Raw genomic sequence first — 13,908 nt, forward strand, 5'->3', positions numbered from 1 at the left:
AAATTTATGAGATTTAAAGTCGTAAGTTTACAAGATTAAAACATGTAAATTTACGAGATTTAAAGTCATAAATCTATTAGAAAAAAAAATAAATTTACAAGATTAAAATTAATCTTGTAAATTTACTAGGTTATAACTCATAAATTTAAGAGATTTAAAGTCGTAAATTTACAAGATTTAAAGTTGTAAATTTGAAAGGTTTAAAGTCGTAAATCAAAAGGAAAAAAAAAAACTCGCAAATTTACAAGATGATGTCAGGCACTGAATCCTGCCCACCTTTGTCATGGGAGGGATCACACATCAATGTTACCGCGGGGTCATCTGGACCCCAGAAGATAGCACAAGGGTTAGAGTAGGAGGAAAGTAGGTGCAATGTAGGATTTTTATTAAAATATTTTTCTTTACATATCTGTGTTTAGTCTAAATTGTTTTTTCTACAACTAGAACAAAAAATAAAAGATTCTTTCTAAGTCTTTCCAATTTCCATTTTAAGTATTGACCTGATAAAAACAGTAACGCCCATCAAAAAGTGCAGCATTTGATGGTGGATGAAAACAGCTTCTTTCGTCTCAGCCTGTGGCAGCAAAGTCTGAACTTGTTCAGGTCTTACCAGAAGTAGGCCTTCACATGCTCCTGGATTAACACCCACGTCTCCCCAAAGTCATCAGATTTCCACAGCTAGAGACCAGAGAAAAAAAAGGAGTTAAATAAGAAAAGGAAGAAATGGGGGGGTACAATGACAAAATGTAGGTCCGACTTTACTCTAACATTTGACAGAAACAGATTAAAAAAAGAAGAAAGAAAAACACCAAACAACAAAAAATAGATCAGTCATTTAAGATCTGAAACATTGAGAAGGTTCACCCTAACAAGTCCATATTGTTCTTGCATTTAAAAATGGGCATCTGCCACCAAAAACGAAAAGGTGGAGATCCGACCTGTTTGTTGGGGTGGGAGCTGTCGTAGCCCAGCACCAGGCCAGACTTTCTGGAATGGAGCAGCAGGTCGGTGGGTTTGAAGGGAAGGGAGAAGCCCTGGACGTTATGGCAGAAGTCAAAGGTGTTCCACAGGTAGTTGTTGATGGAATCCACAAACAGGTACTGGAAAGCACACGGGAAGAACAGCCAATAAAATTCAAGATTATGGTGCAAGCCATTTTTGAAAACACATTTATTCAGAGATAATGTATATAAATAGATGATGCTCGATGAGGTGTACATTATCAGAAATTAATGGACTTTGCAGAAGCAACCATCCGGTTCAGTGGAAACGAGTCTATGGAGTAATTTGAAGGACATGATCTTTTTTTATTGTTATGATAAACAGTGAATGATGTATGTCCACCTTTGTTCAGAGTTTCTGTTCTTCCGTTTACCAGCTGGTGTTAAGGCCAGTGCAATAATATAAAACATTCAGGCTCATTAGGGCTGTAAAGAGTATCTAAGCACTCGGGTATTCCCAATCTAAAAATAAGAGTATAAATATTTGCAACGTCCAAGATTGTTGATTCACAATCTTTAGAAATATAGCATAGTAAACTATAATTCGGGAACGATGTATTCATAGCTCTGAAATGCAGTATAATGTTGGATTTTAAGTTTATGAACTAAAACTAAGCCGAATTCACAGTGCTACCGTCACCGGAAATAAACAAATCTTTGTGTCGGTGAAGCTCCTGGTATTCAAAGTAAAGCTAGCGAGAGCTTTTTTCTGTTCAAAAAATTAGACTGAAGTTCCGCTCACTGACATAACTTCTGTAAAAAAAACAAATTAGCTTCAACGACGGAGCTTTAGCTTCAGTGTTTACATTCTTTTGGTTATGGTAACACTTCAACAATTAACGTAAATCAGCTGATTCTGTCGCAGGAAAAAACGTCATCGACTTTTTGCCAGTATGTAATGCTCAGGACATAAAATATCAAGAACAGTGTCAAGTTTTGTTGTTCAATGATCCAAAACAACAGGGATGTTCCTGCTTTTTACTGCTGAACTTACCAGAAGATTGACTAAAAAAATGTTTAGTGACAAACACCATGTCTTTCTATCTAAATCTGTGTTTTTACCAGTTTTGTTGATTCTGATCACCTGGTTCCAAATAAAAAAGGTATAAATGATGGTGATTTAATACATGCAATTTTTTCATTATATTAAAGAGTAAGATTTTTGATGTAATTTGTGAATCGAATCGCCACCTAAGTAACGATCCACAGCTCTACAGGCTATGTGACCAGGACTTCTCCTATGGATGTCCAGTATGACTTATGAAAACCCTACAACCAATCATGCATTGAGAGTTGAGCACTTTGCTCCAGGAGCGGTGGGAAATTCTAACTGAATTCCCCCCAAGGGAGTTTTAATCTTGCTCAATTGCATTTAACACAACGAGCCTTGGCCAACACTCAGCCAGTACCACATGTACAACAATAACACTTTCCATTTTCATGACAGATCAACACCCATATGTGACCAAAGGAATTGCTTTCGGGCTGACCACAATCATTCTAAATTAAGAATCTTTTTTTTTGGTGGTTTGTGTGGAAGGAGAATTATCTCCACTGCAGGAACTTACCCTTCGGTTGTCGGCTGGGCTGTGGTAGAACTGAGAAATAACTTGCTTGCTGCCATCCTTTTTCTTCTCCTTTGAAAGCTGAAACTTGTCTGAGATGAGGGTGAAGGTAGCGCCGTAGTCATAGGACACGTACACCTTCAGATGAAGAGAAGAGGAACTCATTCAACATCCACAACCTGAAAGTTCACATTTGGATTATAGCTCAACCTTTTTAGGGGGGAATACACTTTAAAAGGGAACATTAAGGTTGCATTAAAGTCCATTAGTGAGTTCTTTTAAATGATTTTACTGGTTTAAACCATGTTTATGGTCAGCTCCATGATGAGGGCATCAGTGCACCCGTACAGCCAGCATAGGGCAGGAGGGGGCAGAGTTAGAGGCACTAAACAGGATGAAGGTAGAACATTTGAGGACGAGGGAAAGAGAAAAAGTCCAACAGATGTAGACTAAAGTAGAGTCAGTTCATTCTTAGAGAATAATGAAAGAAAGTTAATGAGAAATGTGTTTTTTCCTAAAGTCTTTCGACCCAGAAGGTAGAAGCTCAATTTCTTTTTAGTTTAATCCACTTTGTCTTATCCAACGATTGTGTTGTTGAAAACTGTTCTTTCTTGTGTGAATAAATTAACAATCAGAAATATTTCCTTCATATTAAGAGCTTATTTATTCAATTTTTAAGTCTATTTTAATAGTTTTAATAATATATTCAAGTTTACACAAGATATTTTGTGCTTTTTAAAGAAGTGTAATTGATTTACAGTTTTTGAGTGAATATTCTTTGCAAAATTCTGAGAAAACCAATCTGGCATTATGCCATTATTAGAAAAAAGTATTTTTTCTATGGAGGTTCAGATGGAGCACAGATGTTGGTTTTTGCTTCAGATCTTCCATCACCATAAGACTTTTTCCACATTAATAAAAAATCCTGTAGAAAGACTTACGGCGCTGGTCTTGGGCCCACTGGCTGCTGCACTGTCCCGAGCCAACGCCACGATAACATTGCTCTTCTCCCCGGCCCAGTGGACCACCATCTGGTTGTGAGAATCGTTCAGGCTCACCTGTGGATCATAGAACATCAACAAGTACGTAAGAAGACCAATGAAGAAACGCAAAATCTCATGCTTTCTTCAATTGGTGAAAAAATGCTGTTGGAAAAAGACTGTATTTGTGACTAAGAAAATATCCCAACAAGCTCCCTGCTCCGCTCCATTCTGATAAATCCACTTCCAGACGTCTAGATCCATGTTCGCATTCATTTTCCTCATCTGAGCTGGCTAAAACTGTACAGCAGGATAGCTGTAATATTCTTCCTCATTTTTGTTGCACCACTAATATAAGGTTGAAAAATATTTAAAACATATGCAAATTAGTTTTTACAATTTTTGGGTTTTATGTGTGCAAATTATTATTTTACAGCTATTTCCATGTGAATCGTGATAGAACAGCTAAAGATGCTCGACTTCAGAATTAGTCAGTAAGTCTGTGTCGTGCAGTGTTACATAAAAAATGAATCAAACCTCCTCCCAGTGGCCTAAAAAACAAAAATAAGCCATACAGCAGCACATGCATTGTTCTGCTGAATGAGGGAGAGGTTGAAGACCAGAGCTGAGATGTCAGATTGATAACGGGTTTTGTCCTCCAGCATCAAGCCGTCTTCTCAGTGTCCTGCAGAGACAAATGCACGGCTCAGCTTTTATGCTGAGGCTCCACACAAAGGCTGTTGTGAAGCCGGTTCCATGCTCTGCTCCTCCTCCTCCTCAGTGCCTCCCTCTGGACCGCCTTGGGAACGTTTCCGTCTCTCAGGCCGAAAACTTTGCAGCAATAAATTTCTGCATTTCAGGCTCCGTTGCACGCAAAGCGAGCGTGTTGAAAGGCTGCCAACGGCTCTGAAGAGTGGCAGACAACACTCCATAAAGTCATGGTGAAACCAACAACCTTCAACAGACTGCAGCCCAGCAGAACTTGGTTTTCTTTAGGAGTGACTAACACTTTGCTGAAGGGACAAGCCGACTATGACATTCTGAGCTCAAAGCCTAGAGGAGAACTTCTGAAATGTTCCCCGTTAATAGAGTTTAGCTTCATCGGTTTGTTACAGACCTGGAGGCTTTTCTAGATCCTCTTTTATCAAAGACTGAAGGATGGATCACAGAACTCATAGTGAAAGAGGACAGGTCAAACAGTCACAGACAGACTGAAGAACTGAAACTGGACTGATGGAATAACGAAGACCCATCAGACAGAGGGAAAGACGAGCGTGAACCAACAAGTTAATTCCCAGAGACGGTTCATTCAATGCTCACAACAACCTTAACAAGTTTTGTCTTCTCTCCTCTAGTAGACCTTGCACCTGTACTGGGGTTGACCAGTGCAGGTGACATGGGTTTTTAGTGTTTTCCGGGCACTTGGAAGGTTGAGTGGCCACATTTCAAGGGGAGCACAGGTGTGTCCTGCAGTTCTCTTGAGGCTCATCACGTCACCTCAAGGGACATCATGAAAATGGAACGTATCAATATGGTGCATGTGGTAAATGTATCGTGTAGTTTTAGGCCAAATCAGAATTCTTCCTCTACGGCTTCTCCCTACCCCTCTACATTTAGCCCTCCAAACTGAGAGTTATGGAAAAATAGTGTCTTCAAAATCAGACAGTAGTACCACTCGATGACATCATCAATAGTCGCTGGTTATCTACATTAGCACATAGCTGCTAGTGCTCAGAAATACATGACAACATCAGTTTTATAGCTTAAAACGGTCACATTAAAACAAAGTCATTACTTACATTTAAATGTAAACATATCTGCTTCAGAGCACACCCACATGAAGAAATGTGCTTCTCTAGCTGTGTTTAGCCTTTAAAAGAACTATTTTGGACAGCCCTACCCCTTCAAATGCCCCTACAATTGGAGGGGTAGAGAGAAGTTGAAGAATTCAGATTGAGCCTTAGTCGGGCTCATAGAAGTTACATGCACTTGTGACATAGAGGTAACGTTGTCGTAAGGTGCCCTTACACCACACTTTAGTCGCTAGTAAGGCGTGAATCGAGGGCATTACAGACTCTGCGAACTACTGCCTCTCTGCAGAAACTATGTTCTAGAAAATGATACAGGTTTTACAATTTTGGCTAAAAACTGCATAATCATGATTAAAAGACCACTGGGAACGCTTTGAAAATAGATCAAAAGATGATCGGGTTCTAGTAGGATATTCCACGTCTTCTACAGGAGTGTGGTTGAGTGGAACCACAACTACTGCCACTTCAGGTGCAGTGGAACAGGTGATCTAAATACTTTCGGCTTATCCCTTTCGGGGACACCACAGCGTAACAGCACCCACTGTTTCGCATCAGTGATTTGGCAGAGTTTTTACGTCGGATGCCCTTCCTGACACAACCCTGTACTTGAGGGGCACAGGGACAGAGTTAGGCAGCAGCGTCAAGGGTCTTGGCTAAGGACCCAATCTGGGTGGGGATCATTGGACAACCCTTCACCTAGCCCACCGAGCCACCCAGCCGCTGGAACAGGTGACCTAAATAGGCTGTAGAAACTATAAGCCGACATTGTTCTTGGGTCTTCTCTGGGATCTCAAAATGCTTCTACACATTTGCTGTAACACAGACCTCAAAAAGAGATCCTGATTTACTACATAATTTAAGTATTTTGGACTTGAACACATATAGAACTTGTTCCAGGATTAGTGGTTTGTCACTAGTTTATCATCACTGCAGTTTCCATGCAGAGCAAAAACATCAGGAGCTGCTTGGACTGCCCAAAGAGCCCATCAGCGTATTCATGCAGGTACTTTTCAGCTGCTCACACTTTGCACGTCAACATTTTAATTATTTACCTCAGCAGAGTCAGCCTTTTTATTGCTTTACATATACAGGTAACCAAAGGTTTGGGAGCCTCAAGATTATCTGGTCATTTGTTTTAGAGACAGTTTATAATACAAGTAATTTATCTAGCAAATGTTTGGAATTCACTATAAAACCATTCCAATCATCTTTCGTAACAGCTTTCTCAGTGTGTGGATGCATTCAATTGGAGCTGTGAATTTTCTACGTCACAAATAGTCTTTTTCTAAATGGATTTTTATCGTCTGCTCTTGATTCACCACAATTTGAATAATGACATTTTCTGTAAATTTGTACTCCATCATCAGAAAAATGCCACAAGAATATGCTAAAAACACCAAAAACATTTTTTTTTTAATCAGAGTGGGTGTTTAATTATATTTTTTCCTTTTTTAACATTTCAGTTGAATGTTTTGTGAAGCAGATAGTTCAGGCACTTCAAACTCTTGCATGTTGGGTTAAAAGTGGAGAGCAGACAGCCATACTCTGGGAGGAATGATTATGAACATACACATCTGCTGCTGTGAAGATGTTCCTCACTCCATGATTTGTTTAAGACAGTCATTTCAAGGACCTAACGCTGTAACCATCTAAGAAGAAAAAAAAACACACACATTAAACCCATAGAGGGGGATTTAAATCTCCTTCGCTCCAGACGGTTGTGAGTATCAAAATATTCAATAGATTTGGTTTCAATTCAGATTTTCATTTAAAACCAAAAAACTGTTTTCACACAACTGGTGACGTAACCTGAACAAGGTGGAACTTTCATTATTTTATTTTTTTTAATGAAAAATATGCTGATTTATTTTTTTTTTTGCCTAAAAATATACAAGAAAAAGTTAAAAGCCCCAATACAAAAATAATGTGTGTTTTTTGTTTTTAGCTTGTTCTTATAGCATTTTCTGATGTTGAAGGATACATTAGAAACAGCATTTCTAAGTATTTGTTTATTTATATCATTGTGAATCAGGAAAAAAGGCCCATATGTAAAAGCTTGTAGTTGTCATGTACAAGAAGGTGACGGGAAGTGGGGTGGCATTACACCGTTCCAACACTACCAACAACTCAGAGGTGAATGCCTAACGAGCTACTGCCGCTCTGCAGAAAATATGTTCTAGAAAACAACAGTCTGGTCTCTTCCTTCTGTCTTTAGATGAAGTTTTCCAGGAACTGAGAGGTGGACAACAGGTACACTTCCTGTGTCTCAGGGGGTCATCTTTAACAGGCTGGTAAAACGGTTTTGTTGCTCCTATAGGAAAATCCTGGGGACTTCCTGATTATGCAAATATCTGATATTATTAATGATGTTTCGATGTTTGCTTTGAACTAGTAGATCTTCTATCTTCATCATAACTTCCACAAACTTTGAACCGTAGCAAACAAGGAAGTGAGACCTGCTGGTTGCTATGGTGACAGAAGATAACAGAACATTCAAGTCATGCTCAAAAGACAACATGAGGAAGTGACAGCTTTCCACCATAATGGCAGATAGAATCTGTTGATGGGTTGCAGGTCCTTCACCATCACCTTCCATTCCAGAAGCTTCTTCAGGGTGATAACCAACCATTCATTTCCCACCTTAGAACAATGTTGCAAGACTGTAAACAAACGGAGCTCTAGTCCTTTAACAGTTCTGCTCTCCTGATGATGCAGTGAAGTTTACCCTGAGATGATGATGACGATCAGATGATTTCTCCACTTCCTGCCTGATCATCAAATTGACATTCAGGTCTCATTCTGGACTTTCAGATGTTCAGCCCTCTGAGTTGATGTGCACTAGCAGAACATCAACGCTCTATTCTGAGGGAATTTAAGGAGGCATGGAGAGTGGTTCTTGTGTGACATTTGATGACCTCTCTGGTGATTCCTGTCCTCTCATCTTGACAGATCTCCTCATGGATCAAGAATGTGTGAAGCACATGCTGCAGCTCTGATCTCTGTGGAAACTTCTCCCCTCATCCAGGATCACCAGAATCCTCTTGATGGATTCTTCTAGATGCATCCGAACCGCAGTCATCCACCTTCTTCACGCACTCTCTTCGGAATACGCGGGATGTTCTGCCTTTCTTTAATCGTGGGTCTGCAGAGGAGCGTGATTCGGGAGCGGTTCTCCACGCAGAGCTCTCCTGGTGGCCCCGCCAGCAGCAGGTGGGCCGCGGAAGCGCTCAACAAGCGCCGCCGTGTCCGCGGCTCCTCAGGTATGAGGAGGAGAACCGCAGGAACACGCAGCAGTAAACACGTGAATGCGCAAAAACGAGCTTCTCCACGCACGAGCCCGTCTGCAGCCGCATTGGCGCGCGAGCGCAGCTTACCTGGCCGTACACCTTCGGCATGGCCGACACTCCGCTGCTCCGGCGGCTTCGACGCGCCGCGTAGCCGCCCTCCGCGACACCATGCGCGGCCACAGGCAGCGCAGCAGCCGCGGCGCCTCCCCCTCCTCCGCCACCGCCTCCGCCTGCCGGTTCCCGGCTGGCGTCCACCGTGACGACGCCTCGGTTCTCCCGGTAAACACGGAGGGTCACGCAGTTCGCCGCGCTGGCGGCGAAGAGCAGCGCGTGAAGAGCGAGCAGCATCCTTTCTTCTTGTCCCTTCGCCATGTTTGTGTACGTTTGTCTCCTGGAGGAGGTCACAGCGGCGGGGAGGGGAGGGAGTGACGTGCTGCGTTCATAGGCCGCGTGCAAGTCCGGAACAACGGCGTCTCCGAAACCTGCGGAGCGCGCGGACAGAAGATCTGCAGCTGTCAGCCTGAAGGTCCGGAAGGAACCGGATCACTTCACATCAGTGTGAACAAAACACGGCTTCACCTTTACACTAGATTTACATACTCGTGCTTTACTGTCATGACAAACAGATGGAGCTTTCATAAAGCATTCAGAGATCCTTTCCTGGGTTCTGAAGAGGTGTTCTCATGACACAACAACATATGGTTAACGACGCTGTCTGAGAAAGAAAATAAACCACAACAAACAAACAAGACTTAGGAATCGAATTTACTCCGCATGCACGAAACCAAATCTACGAAGCCCTGGAGATGACATTAAAATATTCCTTTAAATTTATCATTTGTGGCCACAAAGTAGTATTCTTTAAAACGAATCAGCATTTTTGTGCACCAAGTAGCGTTTCACGTGTGTATACAATTAGTTTTTGTGTGCAATAGTTAGCACTTGACTTGTGTTTACCAATTAGCATTTTGTGTATAAAAAAATTTGTATTTTGGTTGCACCAATTAGCATTCTGTGTCTACCTGTTAATATTTTGTTTGTGCCAATTAGCAAATTAGTATTTTGTAGTAGCAGTTTGTGCTCAAATTGCCATGTGTGCACACAAATTAGCATTTGATGAGCATTTTGTGTAAAGAAATTAGCATTTTTGTTGATTAAATTAGCATTCTGTGGGCACTGATTAGCAATATGAAATGAGCAGTTTTGTATTCTCTGTTCCTACCACTAATCTGTGTCCAAATTGGATACAAATTAATGTGTACTAAATGTTAATTTGTGCCCACAGCATATTGATGTAAACTAAAAAAATATTTATTTCTATGCACAAAATAATCCTTTGTTCAGGTTAAATAGTAGTTTGTGCCCATATCGTACATATTTATGCACAAATAAAGATCATTTGTGTCCACACACAATACTTATTTTAGTGCACTACATTTGTGTTTGCAAAATGCTAAATTGTGTCTACAAAATACTAATTGGTGCCCACAAAATACTAATTTATTCCCAAAAAAGGCTACTAAATTGTGTGTACTAAATGCTAATTTCTGCCTAAAAATACAAATTTGTTGTCCCTTAAATTTTAATTGAACCCACAGAATACTTTTTATGAAATGCTAATTTTTTTAACCCAAAATACAAATTTGAGTTCACAAAATGCTAATTTGCATCTACAAAATACTAACTTGTGTGCATAAATAATCATTTGTGCCCACAAAGTATTAATTTGTGTGCACCAAAAGTAGTTTTGTGACCACAAATTATTAAATCGAGAGAACATTTTTTTCTTCAGAATGCCACTTCCAGTGGTTCACACAAAATATGTATTTTTGTGCACCAATACCAATTTGCTCACACAAAATACTACTTTGTTCCCACAATAGGCTACTAATTTGTATGCACTAAATGCAAATGTGTATGCACAAACGCCAATTTGTTCACAAATGTAAAAATTTGACATTAAGCCGATATTTGTACCTTTAAGATAAATGTAAGCAGAAAGTTTTTGATCAGAGATTTAGTCTAATAAACACATTTTTATTGTTTTTTTTTTTTTTTTTGGAAGAACAGATTATATTTCTGTTTAGAGACAAATGTTTTGTCCTAAACACAAATCCATGAATTTCATCACCTGAAGATCCATTCAGGATTTCATAAAACACAACTTTATATACAAACCAAAACACTTGTTTTAATGATAATGTATGCCATATTTTTTCCTCCAACTGTAAATCTACAAAACATTTGAACGAGCACACCTAAAACCTGAGTGTGGATACTTCTCTAGTTGAGGTTTTTCAGATGTTCATAGTTTTATACAAATATAAATAGCATTTTCTCTGAAATTTGGTGTCAGGTGTCCTCCCCGGATGTTATTTACCTTTCGGGGTAATCTACTTAGCAGCTATGGAGCAGCAAAGTAGCACTAGTCTGCAGCTAAATCCACCTTCTTGGCAGCTTTAGCCGGTCCACTTATCCGATGTTCACTTAGTGTGGTCCTAATCTTCCTCCTGTAAACCCTGTAATCTCATCTATCCTCACCCAAGTAAGCAGTTGAAAGGAACTTTCGGTTCCTCATTTACTCATACGATCACTACTTCTGTACTTCTCCTGTTAATGCTGCCACTGAAGCAACAAATTAGGAGTCAAGCTTTTTTTTTTTTTTTAACAAAGATGATAATGTTTTTTCCAATCATTTTATTAAGTTTTCACTTAAAAGTGAATTGTTGACATGACAGTCACCTTTATAAGAGGATACTCCAGTTTTTTACGAAGTAATTATTTTCATATTTATTATTTTATGAATTATTTTTGAAATATTGCAGAAGTGTAACTGCCTCGGGTGTCTGCAACCTGCACCTGTTGTTCTCTGACTGAAGGAAAATACAATTGTATATATATATATATATAGTAGAAAATATTGTGCATTCTCCTGATTTTCATATTGCAGAACATATATATATATATATGTATGTATATATTAAATTAGGGTTAAACACTTATTTAATTTTAGGTAGATTTATGCAATTATCTAAGAATAGTAAGGTAAACCATGTAAAGTTTTTAAAATGCTCCTGAAACTATTTATTAAAATATAAAATATAAAATATGATAACCCTACATTTAAGGGATATAGAAACATTTTTTATCATCGTATTTAAGTGTTTGTGGGGGAAAACGTGCATGTATTAATATCCTAAAACAACTGCATAAATACAAAGCAGAGTTGTATTTTAAAGCTCCCTCTGGGTGTTGAACAGTAGTGTAGAACCTTTAATCAGGTAAAAGATCAGCTAAACAAGAATAAAACTATTAATTTTTTTATTGCACTTTATTTGATAAAGTTAGATTAATGCGTGTTGGGTTGGAATCTTCCAGATTTTTTTTTCCTCAACGGCTCGCATTATTTTGCTCCCTCGTTTCCCCAGGGTCCCTGAACGCAGCACCTGACAGACGAGATTTCCAGCCAACGACACCGTGACGTTTTTTTTCGAGAGTAGCAGGTCAGTCTTTGATTAACTTCTGTTTTCACACGTTCTTCATAACAAGTGGATTTTTTCAGGCTCTTCCACAAAATCCATGCTCTGTTTTTTGGAAGAAACATGTTTTTTGTTGTTGTTTTTTTAAGCCTACATCACTCTTTTAGCTAGCCTTCAGTTAGCTGCGTTTTCAAATGCTTCATCAACAAACATTTACGGAGAAGCTGTGGACATATTTTATGAAACTTAATCAGTTTAAGGGTGATTAAACCCTCATAGTTAATTCTATCCCCCCGTGAGTGTAATTACACTGCTTATCCTCTCTGTGTTTCCAGAATCAGCTGTGTAAGAGATAATAACGACAAAGTTTGCATTATGCAAAATTCATGCAAAGCCCGCGAAGTGCGTTAATTTCTCTCATGACGTCAAATAATTTCATTTCAGTGGAGTTTGTCGTGTTTTTCCTCTCTGTCACATCAGATGGATTTTGCAGGTGCACATCAAGACAAATCTCCGCCAAAGAAGAGGAAACACTCTTCTGAAGCATTTACTCTTGATTTACTGAACTCCTTTGATACCACATCTGCAGGTAAAACATGCTGTATTAGTTTACCTTAAAAATCTGTCCTGAAACTCTATTTCCACATTTTAACCCTCTAACTGAATTTGTAACATAATTAATTAACAATCTTGGTTTTGCTGTTTTTTGTGTAGCATTTGAGATGTTGGTCATGAATTGGTTCTTTACAAAAACATTGAATAGAACTTAAAAGTGGGAAAAAATAGAATGAGTAAAGAGTAAGATCTGCTGCTCAACATGAGTGAACACAAGAGGAGACTAAAAAGCCCCAATCTTCACAAGTACTCTTGTCTCTGTCTGTTTTCTGTTGGTCTACTTCTCCAGAGGCGAGTAAAGAGTTCAGCATGCTGCTTACAGAGTTCAACCAAGCGTTGAGGTAATAAGACGATTGTCTTTCTGCTTAATGAGCTCTGTGACGGGCTGACGATCTATCCAGGGTGTATCCCGCCTTTGCCTAACAGTAACTGGGACAGTTTTCAGGAACTTGGCAGCCCCTACAGGATGATAAAATGAATGAAAGTTCATGATCAAAGTCCTCGTATTGAGCCACCATCTTGAATATTTATTTCTACTCTTTGATCTGGTCAGTAAAAAAACTCCATGTGCCCAAAGCTGAGTTACTGATTGGTTGACGTGCCACATCCAGCCTACCACCCCGCGCCTGTCATGCCCGCCGCCGAAATCCCGGCGCGTCTTTACATTGACCTATGGACTGGTACCGCCCTATGGCCAGGGGTATGGGGACCACTGCCTTACGACTCTGAACTTCCAGTTCAAAACACCACTTCTGAAGGTGCTAGAACTTTCAAGCTGTGGTCACTTCAAGCGCCAGGGAAGTGCTAGCTATCACTAGCCGCAGCTTTTTCTTTCCACACATCGCGGTGGTGAATTTTTGCGAGATTTGTTGTGTCAAAGCTTGAAAATTTTTCCATCCTTGTTGCACTGCTATTGAACAAATTTTGCAAACAGCGAATAAGTCGTTGGTCTCCAACACCATAAGTTAGCCCAACTGGACGAGTGGTGGCTGTGCCATATTTTGCCGAGAGATCTCCAAAACGCACTGCGCAGGCGCTAAGATGTAACATCCCTTGACGTTACATGCGATTAAAGCTTGAAGGATGGCCTCTGTTTGAGGCACTCGGCTGCCAATGATCATTATTTGTGGTCTCTATGAGGCTCTTAGGTTGAGAACCTGAACTAATTAT

The 13,908-nt window shown here is 39.7% G+C and overlaps 1 protein-coding gene across 1 annotated transcript in view; it reads right to left on the minus strand.

Moving 5' to 3' along the window:
- Positions 1–9,055, minus strand: part of sorl1 (sortilin-related receptor, L(DLR class) A repeats containing) — a 47,619-nt gene extending 38,564 nt beyond the window's left edge. The window contains exons 1-5 of the mRNA XM_024276862.2: positions 8,732–9,055; positions 3,508–3,624; positions 2,570–2,704; positions 939–1,100; positions 611–678 (exon numbers count right to left, since the gene is read on the minus strand). Coding sequence (XP_024132630.1) covers positions 611–678; positions 939–1,100; positions 2,570–2,704; positions 3,508–3,624; positions 8,732–9,016 — 767 coding nt within the window. The 5' untranslated portion in view covers positions 9,017–9,055. The remainder of the gene's footprint in view (positions 1–610; positions 679–938; positions 1,101–2,569; positions 2,705–3,507; positions 3,625–8,731) is intronic.
- Positions 9,056–13,908: the final 4,853 nt, after the last annotated feature.

This window comes from Oryzias melastigma, linkage group LG13, assembly GCF_002922805.2.
Source record: "Oryzias melastigma strain HK-1 linkage group LG13, ASM292280v2, whole genome shotgun sequence".
Taxonomy (NCBI): domain Eukaryota; kingdom Metazoa; phylum Chordata; class Actinopteri; order Beloniformes; family Adrianichthyidae; genus Oryzias; species Oryzias melastigma.